Source organism: Podarcis liolepis (assembly GCF_965112155.1).
Source record: "Podarcis liolepis genome assembly, chromosome: 4".
Taxonomy (NCBI): Eukaryota; Metazoa; Chordata; class Lepidosauria; order Squamata; family Lacertidae; genus Podarcis; species Podarcis liolepis.
In genome coordinates, this window is record NC_139558.1 from 91,612,400 (window position 1) to 91,624,822 (window position 12,423).

General features: G+C 45.4%; 1 protein-coding gene across 5 annotated transcripts in view; it reads left to right on the top strand.

Annotated features, from left to right (window-relative positions):
- The window catches only part of NOX4 (NADPH oxidase 4), a 106,640-nt gene that overhangs the window by 64,953 nt on the left and 29,264 nt on the right, over window positions 1-12,423 (top strand). For all 5 annotated transcript variants that reach the window (XM_083499689.1, XM_083499687.1, XM_083499688.1 and 2 more), the window contains one exon: window positions 10,963-11,044. In XM_083499689.1, coding sequence (XP_083355815.1) covers window positions 10,963-11,044 — 82 coding nt within the window. The remainder of the gene's footprint in view (window positions 1-10,962; window positions 11,045-12,423) is intronic.

The following is a 12,423-nucleotide window of genomic DNA, read 5'->3' on the forward strand; positions in this document are numbered from 1 at the left end:
AGGTTGGGAGAGCCCTGTAGTGTTGTGTGTATGTGGCTGAGCTAAAAAGCCCTGTGTGATTTCCGGGCTGCAAAGATCACCTTGTTTTCACGATGAGGAGCCGTGAGTTATGGAATTGCATAGGGTAAAATGCAAGGTGCCCGTTCCAGTGGTCTATTTTCCTATCGCAGTGCCTCTGGACTGACAGGGTGTCCCCAAGCATTGCTCAAGGGGGATGTGCCGGGGCAATGTGAACAATGGGTTAGATTGCATAGTGCTCAGGTCTCGTGTCTTTAGCAGCACACCCCCCATGTCTGGATGCTGTGAGATAAGGGTGCCAGGTACACTGGGTTACCATGGCAACACCATGGATGCCTTGCTGTTCCCATTGGTTCAGGAATGTTGGATCAGGTTCGCTTTCATCAAGTCCTGTTTTGCAGATCCTGATGCTATCAAACTCTTAATCTGTGAGAGTCAAGGGGAAGAGGCTGTGGGTTTAGCTAGCATGGCACGGTGGTCTAAACCACTGAGCCTCTTGGGCTTGCTGGTTGGAAGGTCAGTGGTTCGAATCCCTACAATGGGGTGAGCTCCCGTTGCTCTGTCCCAGCTCCTGCCAAGCTAGCAGTTTGAAAGCATGCTACTGCAAGTAGATAAATAGGTACCGTTGCGGCAGGAAGTTAGACGGTGTTTCTGTGCGCTCTGGCACTCATCACGGTGTCCTGTTGTGCCAGAAGCGGTTTACTCATGCTGGCCACATGAGCCAGAAAGCTGCCTGCGGACGAACACTGGCTCCCTTAGCCTGAAGGTAAGATGAGCACCGCAACCCCACAGTCGCCTTTGGCTGGACTTAACCCTCCAGGGGTCCTTTACCTTACCTTTTACCTTAGTGTTAGTGGATCTGTACCTATGTATTTTTACTCCAAAGAACAAAAGAACTTTACATAGTAGGTAGCAATCTTTAGCTTTGTCTTGTGTCTGGATGCAGTAGACCCTTTGAACTGTGTGGGAGACAGGTTTTCCCTTTAACCAACGACTCTGGGACAAGCTTTCTGCTGGGAGCAGAAAATCTCTGAAAACTCTGCTGGGACTCTGCATGCTTAGCTGATACATCACACAAGTGGAGGTGTGCTGACTTCCCCAATTCACCAAAAACACCAAGATGCAAAATCAGCAAACAAACATAAAGATGAAAGAATGCAAAAAAAGCGTGAGAGAAAGAAAGACAAATAATTAAAACCAGAGTCAGCAGAAAAACCTATATAGGAAAGCTTGTCTAGACAACCGGAATGATGGAACATAGGGAAGGGAAGGGGTCAGACAAGCCTCTTGTCAAAGATTCACCATGGAATGACGTCATGTGATTATGCAGTTATATTTTATGGGTATTTGGGAGAGAGGAGAAAATGGGGGATGGCAGCTCCAAACAACTGTTTCAGCAGCTGTAAGAAAGGCCACTTCTGCCATTCAGAGGAGGTGGAGTTGCGGGCTTCACGGCTCCATCACACATGCGCGATGGCTGGAACCCAGCCCCCACGTGATGGGGGGGATTCCCGGCCGCGTCACCTCCTGGCGAGCCAGTCGGCTGGCTCTGGAGGTGTGGCCTGCCTTATTTAAACCAGGATGCGGCCGGGGATCTCCCTCTTTGCTGCCTGCCAGCTGTTCCTGCTTTCCCCACCCTCCCGCCCTATAAGGTTTTCGTTCCTGGACCTTGCTATGGACCTTGGTTGGTCGCCATTGAGGGGTCTGGTAGGAATTTTTCCACTTGGCAAATTTTTCCACTTGGTTTTCGCCTACCTCATAGCAAATTGTCACAACTTTCTGGGTATTGGCAGTTAGGCATTGGTATTGTTTTGTAGATGGAAGAGGGGAGGAAGCGCCATCACCTGCCCCGCATATTGAAGGGTAGTCCGGTAAAGGATTCCAGGGGGCGTGGCCCTGTCCGAAGCCTATGGAGGTGAGGGCCTAAGGCATGCCCCCTATCGGTGACCCCGGGGGATTTCCTAGTTGATGTGCATCAACAGGACTCCCCCTACTGGTGGTTAGCCCTTCCCAGACTTCACGTGGACGGGCTGAAGTCTGATATACCGTATTTTTTGCTCTATAAGACTCACTTTTTCCCTCCTAAAAAGTAAGGGGAAATGTGTGTGCGTCTTATGGAGCGAATGCAGGCTGCGCAGCTATCCCAGAAGCCAGAACAGCAAGAGGGATCGCTGTTTTCTCTGCACAGCGATCCCTCTTGCTGTTCTGGCTTCTGGGATTCAGAATATTTTTTTTCTTGTTTTCCTCCTCCAAAAACTAGGTGCGTCTTGTGGTCTGGTGCGTCTTATAGAGCGAAAAATACGGTAGTCGGCTTGTGCTTTGGCTGATGGGAGTTGTAGTTCAGTTGCACTGGGAAGGTCAAAGGTCCTGCACACCTCTGCTAGGGGAAGGGCCAAAGCTCTATGGTGTCAGTGTTTCTCAAACTTGGGTCCCCAGCTGTTGTTGGACTACAACTCCCATCATCCCTAGCTAGCAGGACCAGTGGTCAGGGATGATAGGAGTTGTAGTCCAACAACAACAGCTGTTTTCCCAGTAATGATGTATGGAAGTGAGAGCTGGACCATAAAGAAGGCTGATTGGTGAAGAATTGATGTTTTTGAATTATGATGCTGGAGGAGACTCTTGAGAGTCCCATGGACTTCAAGAAGATAAAACCTATCCATTGTTCAGGAAATCAGCCCTGAGTGCTCACTGGAAGAACAGATCCTGAAGCTGAGGCTCCAATACTTTGGCCACCTCATGAGAAGAGAAGACTCCCTGGAAAAGACCCTGATGTTGGGAAAGATTGAGGGCACAAGGAGAAGGGGACAACAGAGGACGAGATGGCTGGACAGTGTTCTCGAAGCTACCAGCATGAGTTTGACCAAACTGCAGGAGGCAGTGGATGAGTGCCTGGCGTGCTCTGGTCCATGGGGTCATGAAGAGTCAGACACGACTAAACAACAACAAGAACAACAATAGGTTCTGCTTTGCCTGCAGAAGATTCCTTTCACTGCTCCTCGTAACTGTCCTGGATAGTACTAGCTACCTCCAAAATAAAGGAAGGAAGTGGAGAATGTTGCATGCCTTTTGACTTTGTGCTAGATTGGTCAGCTAGTTGCCATCTGCCTTGTCTCCATCTGGTTTTGTTCCTTCACTGAACCTGCCCTGGTTCCCAGTGGGCTTCTTCCAAGGTGTGCACTCGAAAGCAATTATCTTTTCAAAAAGGAACGCAATTCTCTGTGCCAGCTATAACATAAATCCCAAACGCACTTCTTTCATGGGAATAGATGCTGTTTTGTGCTTACAACACAAGATTCAAGCCCCAGAGGTATGCAAATCTCTGCTTGGCCACATGCCCACTCACAGATCTGTGGCCGCTGTGTAGGGAATTTCTAAGAAAGCCATGCAGCCAAACTCATGTTAGTAGCTTTGAGAACACTGTCCAACCATCCCTTCCTCTGTTGTCCCCTTCTTGAAGGAGCGGGTTCCATCCCTTAACCACATGCCATGTGAAGAAGTACTTTTTTTAATCTGTCTTGACTCTTCATATATATATATACACACACACACACACACACACACACACACACACACACACACATATATATACACACACACACACATATATGCATATATTTACACACACACACACACACACCGTTTTTTAAATAGTATCCTTATACAATTAAATCATTTTCAATTTTTTATACATCTGAGATTACTTGAATCACCTGGTTTCCCCCCGCCCGATTTCCAATGTTTCTCTCTTTCTACTGCATCTAATTACATTTTTCAAATTTGATTTATATCCATTTTTAACTTTAGCCTTGTCACATTATAAGTGTTCTAACAATCCTGCCAACGTTTTTAAATATCTACGGTGATCTTTAAGGTACTGTATAATTTTTTTCCCACTCTTTACTAAATTTCTTGCCATCTTGGCGTCTGATCTCACAGCCATTTTTGCCATTTTGGCATAGTTCAGCATCTTGATGATCCATTCTTCTTTTGCTGGGACTTTCTCTTCCTTCCATTTCTGGGCGGAAAGCATTCTTGTGGCTGTCGACACATACATAAATAATCTTTTCAAGATGAAATACCAAACGCCTGCCTTGACTCTTCCAATATCCAGCTTCCTTGGATGTCCCCGGTTTCTACTATTATGGGAGAAGAAAAACTTTTCTGGCTTCTGGGATTCAGAATATTTTTTTTCTTGTTTTCCTCCTCCAAAAACTAGGTGCGTCTTGTGGTCTGGTGCGTCTTATAGAGCGAAAAATACGGTAGTCGGCTTGTGCTTTGGCTGATGGGAGTTGTAGTTCAGTTGCACTGGGAAGGTCAAAGGTCCTGCACACCTCTGCTAGGGGAAGGGCCAAAGCTCTATGGTGTCAGTGTTTCTCAAACTTGGGTCCCCAGCTGTTGTTGGACTACAACTCCCATCATCCCTAGCTAGCAGGACCAGTGGTCAGGGATGATAGGAGTTGTAGTCCAACAACAACAGCTGTTTTCCCAGTAATGATGTATGGAAGTGAGAGCTGGACCATAAAGAAGGCTGATTGGTGAAGAATTGATGTTTTTGAATTATGATGCTGGAGGAGACTCTTGAGAGTCCCATGGACTTCAAGAAGATAAAACCTATCCATTGTTCAGGAAATCAGCCCTGAGTGCTCACTGGAAGAACAGATCCTGAAGCTGAGGCTCCAATACTTTGGCCACCTCATGAGAAGAGAAGACTCCCTGGAAAAGACCCTGATGTTGGGAAAGATTGAGGGCACAAGGAGAAGGGGACAACAGAGGACGAGATGGCTGGACAGTGTTCTCGAAGCTACCAGCATGAGTTTGACCAAACTGCAGGAGGCAGTGGATGAGTGCCTGGCATGCTCTGGTCCATGGGGTCATGAAGAGTCAGACACGACTAAACAACAACAAGAACAACAATAGGTTCTGCTTTGCCTGCAGAAGATTCCTTTCACTGCTCCTCGTAACTGTCCTGGATAGTACTAGCTACCTCCAAAATAAAGGAAGGAAGTGGAGAATGTTGCATGCCTTTTGACTTTGTGCTAGATTGGTCAGCTAGTTGCCATCTGCCTTGTCTCCATCTGGTTTTGTTCCTTCACTGAACCTGCCCTGGTTCCCAGTGGGCTTCTTCCAAGGTGTGCACTCGAAAGCAATTATCTTTTCAAAAAGGAACGCAATTCTCTGTGCCAGCTATAACATAAATCCCAAACGCACTTCTTTCATGGGAATAGATGCTGTTTTGTGCTTACAACACAAGATTCAAGCCCCAGAGGTATGCAAATCTCTGCTTGGCCACATGCCCACTCACAGATCTGTGGCCGCTGTGTAGGGAATTTCTAAGAAAGCCATGCAGCCAAACTCATGTTAGTAGCTTTGAGAACACTGTCCAACCATCCCTTCCTCTGTTGTCCCCTTCTTGAAGGAGCGGGTTCCATCCCTTAACCACATGCCATGTGAAGAAGTACTTTTTTTAATCTGTCTTGACTCTTCATATATATATATACACACACACACACACACACACACACACACATATATATATACACACACACACACATATATGCATATATTTACACACACACACACACACCGTTTTTTAAATAGTATCCTTATACAATTAAATCATTTTCAATTTTTTATACATCTGAGATTACTTGAATCACCTGGTTTCCCCCCGCCCGATTTCCAATGTTTCTCTCTTTCTACTGCATCTAATTACATTTTTCAAATTTGATTTATATCCATTTTTAACTTTAGCCTTGTCACATTATAAGTGTTCTAACAATCCTGCCAACGTTTTTAAATATCTACGGTGATCTTTAAGGTACTGTATAATTTTTTTCCCACTCTTTACTAAATTTCTTGCCATCTTGGCGTCTGATCTCACAGCCATTTTTGCCATTTTGGCATAGTTCAGCATCTTGATGATCCATTCTTCTTTTGCTGGGACTTTCTCTTCCTTCCATTTCTGGGCGGAAAGCATTCTTGTGGCTGTCGACACATACATAAATAATCTTTTCAAGATGAAATACCAAACGCCTGCCTTGACTCTTCCAATATCCAGCTTCCTTGGATGTCCCCGGTTTCTACTATTATGGGAGAAGAAAAACTTTTCGCTATCTACGATGGGTAGCCTCCTCAAGGAGGGGAATTTGCCGAGGTAATTCATCCAAGAGCTCTTCTCCCTATACAGAACATTTCCTGCTTCTCTTGCTCCGAGGGGGCTGGGAGAAGGTTCGTTTTGTTTTGTTTTCTTTGTTAGGAGAAAGGGTTTCCCACAACAAATGATTCTCAAGGATTTCAGCACTGCACTCCAGTCAGCTGTTAGCAGGAAATGGAACCTCCAAAGAGACCAGGTCTTGGGAAAATGCATGAGCATCCATCCCAGCAGACTCTCCAAGTTAATGTGAACAGGAAGTTGAATTAGAATCCAGCTGGGGTCTGATGGTTGTACACACTGCCCTGTTCGCTTCAAAGCAGCTGCTGAATGAAAGCATTTACAGCGAGACTTTTCAGTGTTTTCAGCCAGACAGGTCCACTGAACAGCAAATGGGAGCCTTCCTCTTCCCCAAAGGCTTCTTGCAGCTTGAACTGTGCCTAGAAAGCATGGTTCTCTACGGGTTTTCCTCTTGCCCCACTCCTTCCCAAGGGAAAACCCATTCTTTGGTGATGAATCGGAACAGAGGGAAATCTGGGGAAAACTCAAATCGCTGTTTACTCCAATCTAGCAAATAATAAAATTATTGAGTGTTGAGGAGCTGTTTTCCCCTGGGGGGAATTCAACGGGACAAGGGGAATTGTGGATAAGCCCTCGGATATCTCTCTTATCTACTCTATTTCCCCATCCTTCTTCCGCTAAATATCAGACTGCCTATCTCAAAACACAAATGGGAAGAAGTCATGCAAGATTCTCTCCCTCCCTCTGCCGCTCGCCCCAATTTGAAGCTGCAATCCAGGAAGATGAAACTGAAGGAGTTTTCAAAGTGCTTTTGGTGGTGTGTGTGTGTTTCAGCTCAGAGAATTGCTAAGAGAAAATTGACTCGAGGCTGTGTGCTGATCAGCTGCAAAGCTGTGGATCCTAGCTAGTGTCTGCAAGGTCTCCAGTTTTAATAGCGTGACTCTAGAGTAAGCGATTTAGGAATTTGTGCCTAATGTTTTCCATTCGTTACACAGGTGGCTGTTTTTATTTTGGTGGAAGGGTTGCCTCACCATATTGAAACCACATAGAAACCCAAGGACAGAAACATTCCAGAAAACACACACACACACACACACACACACACACACACATACACAGACACGATGGAATTTGTTCTTGCAAAAGAAGTCTGCATGGCCACCAATTTGGATGGCTTTAGAAGAGGATTAGGCAAATCAATGGAGGATAAGGCTAACTATGATGGCTATGTTCTATTTCCACTCTCAGTGGCAACAGGTCTCTGAATAGCACTTGTGGAAAATCATAGGTGGGGAGAAAGATGTTCTGCTTGCAAGTTTCCTGTGGACATCTGCTTGTGAGAACCGAAGGCTAATGAGAAAAACCTCACAGCTAGAAGTGCCTAAGGGCCAAAGTTCTCAAGACTGCTAATTTGTCATTTGGTCTACTTTTATTTTATATACAAATTCAGTGGCTCAGGAGTGTCAGATACCCCAAGTCTATGGGCGTGTCTGGATTTAGTGTGGCTCAAAATTATTTTTTAAACATTATTTTTTCCTTTAAATATTCAGATCAGCAGAAGTTGTGGCGAGGGGGAGAGTATTTTCTTTGCCAGTATGGCTCTGAGCTGGGAGGGGAGGGAGACTGCCCCCTCTGCTCTACACATTTAAGGTAGTTTTCTACCCATTCGTAGACATTACCCTTACTGCTGGCTTTTGTGGCTGCAGGAGAATAGAATAAAATGCTTGAGCAGCAATTTACCACCTCAGGTGTGGGGGTGTAGCTGCAGGAAGGCCCTCCAAATGTTGATGAACTACAATTCCCACCAACCCTGATCATTGGTGATGCTGCTTGGGGCTGACGGAGCTCTTAAGTCCACCAATATCTGGAGGGCCACAGGTTCCTCACCACTGGTCTACTGTGGCCAGGAGCAAATCCCCAAGGCTTCAGTTAGAGATCTTTTCCAGTCCTGCTACTCTAACTGGAGTCCTGTCAGAGGTTGAAGCTGGCACTGTCTGCATGTTCTCGACCCCTGAGCAATTGACCATGATCAGGAGAAGGAGGAGGAGGAATCTGGTGGTCTACACAGATATAGACCTATTCAAGGGGACAAGCCAGTTCCTGACCATGCGGTACCCTTCAGCCCTGATGCATTTTTCTGTGGCATTTTGGCCTCCTCTAAACAGCGCTGTGTCTGTCTCTCTTCTGGAACATTTTCAGCACCGGTAACCAAAAAAAGCAAGGATTAATTGTGTATGAAGTGCAGCTGTTTAGGCCTGCTGCCCCAGGAGGAGGGTTTCTCCATTCACCAGGAACATGAGAGAGAGAGAGAGAGAGAGAGAGAAGAGAATTTGTTTCGTGAGGCTTTGTGGCTTTATGTTCTAACTCTCTAGGAATGCTTTTGTCTTTCCAAGTGGTTTTCTTCGCCCAGCTCCTTAAAGGAAGCTACGGATGTTTGTAGCATCAATGGGTCCCCTGCCACCACCTCCTCATAGGAGGTGATCACACAGCAGAACATTTAACCCTTGAGTGTTAGGAACTCATAAGATAATTTGCGTGTCAAGGTCCTCCAAGCCACCCCCAAATAATTCACACTTCACACATAATTTTTGTTTAAGGTTTTTGGCATAATTTTGGCCACAACTTTATTAAAATACATAAATGTGAGTGGTTGCTTAGGCATTGGTTATGACTATCTGTCCCCACGCCCAGGGACAGAACTGACTTCCGGATTCCAGTGAAAGCCAGTAAGGTAAAACCATATTGGGGAGAGCATGGAGCCGTGCAACAGACCCTTACACCCCCCTCCGCATGCTCCCGGGGGCTTGCGTGGCTCTAAGCACCCTTAGAATGGCAAGCCCCTGGATTCCTTTAACGGAAGTCCCTTTCTGCAGCAGCATTGGAGGGGCAGGCACCGCCAATCCTTACCCCTCCACCAACCAATTTTTTAACCAATGCCTAACCACAACCTTACAAGTTGTGACGATTTGCTACGCAGTTGGCAAAAACCAAATGGCACCAGCCAATCAGCCAATTGGACAAAATTCCTACCAGGCCCCTGCCCCCAAAGCAGGCATAGCAAGGTCAACCAAGATCCCTAAATTAGGGAGGGTGGGTGGGTGATCTGATGCACACAGCAAAAGAGCCTAGTCAGTGCTGTGTGACTTTACTTTATAATCTTTGGTCCAACCCCCTAAATTGCAATACCAAAATTTGCACAACAACCCAACCGCCCAATCACTGTGGATGGTCATCCAAACTAACCTGCTCAGCAACAGAGGGGTGGCCTGCCAGACCCCACTGCAACATGTGCTCTCTATGAATGAGAATATGCTTTGGCATCAAACTAAGCCCACTGCTCCTGAACTAACTCTCTCTTTCTCTCTCTCGCTCTCTGGCTGCGTGCCCACCGTACAGTTAAAGCACACTGAATCCTGGGGAAGGAAAGTTTACCCAGCAAAAACCCACTAAGTTCACCAAGCCCTTGGTAGGCTGGCTTTGGCTTGCAAAAACACACAACCTCTCTCCACATGTGGTGGGCCGGGTAAAGGCCAATCAATTGTACAAGAATCCTGGGGCAATCTTTGGGTAGGTGGGTCTGCAAGATAGACAAGTTGCCTGTTCTGAATGGTGTTGCACTCCTTCTGAAGGCGCAAGTGTGTGGTTTGGGGGTGCTCCTTGATACTGGTCTTTTTTGTGTTTTTCTTCTTCTTATGTACCGGCATGCAGGCCTGGGGTGGTGTTCAAGAAATTCATCCCATCGATACAAGGAATTATGCTTTCTCAACCCAACTTCTCCCATCCACCCCCTCTCTGGAGCAGGGTTCTTTTTAAAATCATTTTTATTTAGTTTTATTAATACAGTGGTATCTTGGTTTAAGAACAGCTTAGTTTATAAACAACTTGGATTAAGAACGCTGCCAAACACCCAGAAGTAGGTGTTTTGGTTTGTGAACTTTGCCTTGGAAGCAGAACATGTTTCGCTTCCTGTTGAGTGTGTTTCATTTGTAAACTGAGTCCTCCGCTGCTATGGGAAAGCACACCTTGGTTTAAGATTGCTTTGGTTTAAGAACGGACTTACAGAACGGATTAAGTTCGTAAACCTAGGTACCACTGTACAGAGTTATAAACAAAGAATTGAAAATTATATCCACGTAGATTCCTCTGAATTTCCAGACTTCCCCCCTCCCCCTCCACGGGGTCACATTTTCAACATTTAATACTACATATTCTTCCATGCTCCAATTTTTATATCAGGCCATATTATCCATGCTAATTGTTACAGTACGAGCGAAATCAAAATCCTGCTAATGTTTCCATCTGCTTACAGTGGTCTCCTAAATAACTTATAATTCCCACCCCCCATTCTTTTATAATGTTTTCAGTCCTCTTGGTTTCTGAGTTTCCCAGTCAGTTTTGCCATGTCGGCATAGTCCATCAGCTGGGTTTGCCATTCCTCTCTGGTACGGACTTTATCTTCTTTCCATCTCTGGGCTAGTAGCATCCGGGCGGCTGTTGCTGCATACATAAAAAGTCTTTTCTGTTCGCTTGGGATGTTGGTACCTATAATTCCTAATAGAAAAGCTTCTAGTTTCTTAACAAAGGTTATTTTAAGCATATATTTTTTTTCATTTCATTTTATATCATCTCCCAGAAAGCTTTTATTACCTTACAAGTCCACCACATATGATAAAAGCCTTGCACCCATGCAGTTGAGCTAGTTGGATACTGCCCATGACCTTCTGCAACAAAAAGTCTACATCATTTTTGTTGTTATTGCTGTTTGACAGAGAGATTTCGGGACCTGCTGTTCCTCCATTCCACTTGGGATGCTGAGATCCTGCCGGTCTTCCAACAGAGGCGTTATCCTAAGTAAGTAAACGTTACCTTCTCATTGGGAAGAATTAGATAAGAAAAAAGGGCAAGTTTCGTCCTGTGGTTTCCCGTGGTGCAAAAGAGATGGCTCTCTGTGCTCCCAGACTGATGGATAAGTCACTGATCTCAGTGTCTGGGCTGCATCTTGCTTTCCTTGATGTTGTGCATCGACACAAGGAAGGGTCTAGTTAGGTTAATCCCTCTGTGTATCTTTTGGTATTCCTTCTCTCGTGATGACAGATGCACCTGGATTTTTAACAAGGCATCCTAGGTAGGTGCACACACACACACGTCACAGCCTGCTACAACCATTGAAGCATGCAAGCCGACTGAATCAGGAACCGGGCTTTTGTCGCAGCCAAATTAGAGGCACCTTCTAATGAGAGCTTGCTAGTTTTCAGAAGAAAGAGAGGTAAGACAGAGATAGATGAGAGTGCATCCATAATTAGAAGGTGCCCATCAGAATCAGATGCCACTTTCATTGTTAATTAACAAGCTGTCTGTCATTATCAAGGGCTGGGGGGGGGGGAGCTTGCATGCTGCAAAGATCTTGAGATTTTTTCCTATCATGCAAGACGTGCAAAATGTCTTTGGGTCTGTCAGCGATGGAGGTTCGGTTTTGACCTCAGCACAACAGTATCCCAAAATGGGGTGGTTTTTCATTTTTTTTACCCCCTATGTGAGCATACAGAAATACATCCTTTGAGGAATGGGGGCTAAATCTGCCCCTTGCCCCTGGTGACCTATAACCGTTGAGAAGGAAGCCTCATCTTATCTGCATAGCTCCACTTCCTCATCTGCATAACCCCATTCCGGGTTCTGCACTTGGGACTCAGCTACACTAGTAAAAAAACACCATTGTTTTCAATGCATTATAAACATGCAGCACCAGATGGCGCTGTAGAGCACAAAACTTTTTAATGTGATTTTACATAGCGTTTTTCTCTCTTTTGTTACAACGATTTAATTTATGACTTATTTCTAGCATTTTTTCCCCTGTGTGAAGATCCACCCTCTGTCATGCTTGAGACCTGGCTTTCTGTATACCTACTCTGTATTTCAATTCCAAACGATATCTTTGAGTGCTGCCCCTTAGGTAGCCAAAATGGCAACAACCATGCTTACTAAGAGGTAGCACAGATATGGGGTAACAGGACCTTGCTTTTCTTGTGTCTTCTCTTGTTGTACTTGGTCTACATCGATCTGTCTAGTTATCTAGTTGGAGGCAACCAACATTTTGGGGCTGACAAATCTATCTGGAATTTTGTGAAAGTGCCGTGTGATCTAGTTGCAAGATGGCTGCCATGGGAGCGTGACATAGCACAAAATGGCTGCCACACCTAAAAGACCTGAAAAAGAGATAGGACCCCAAAATG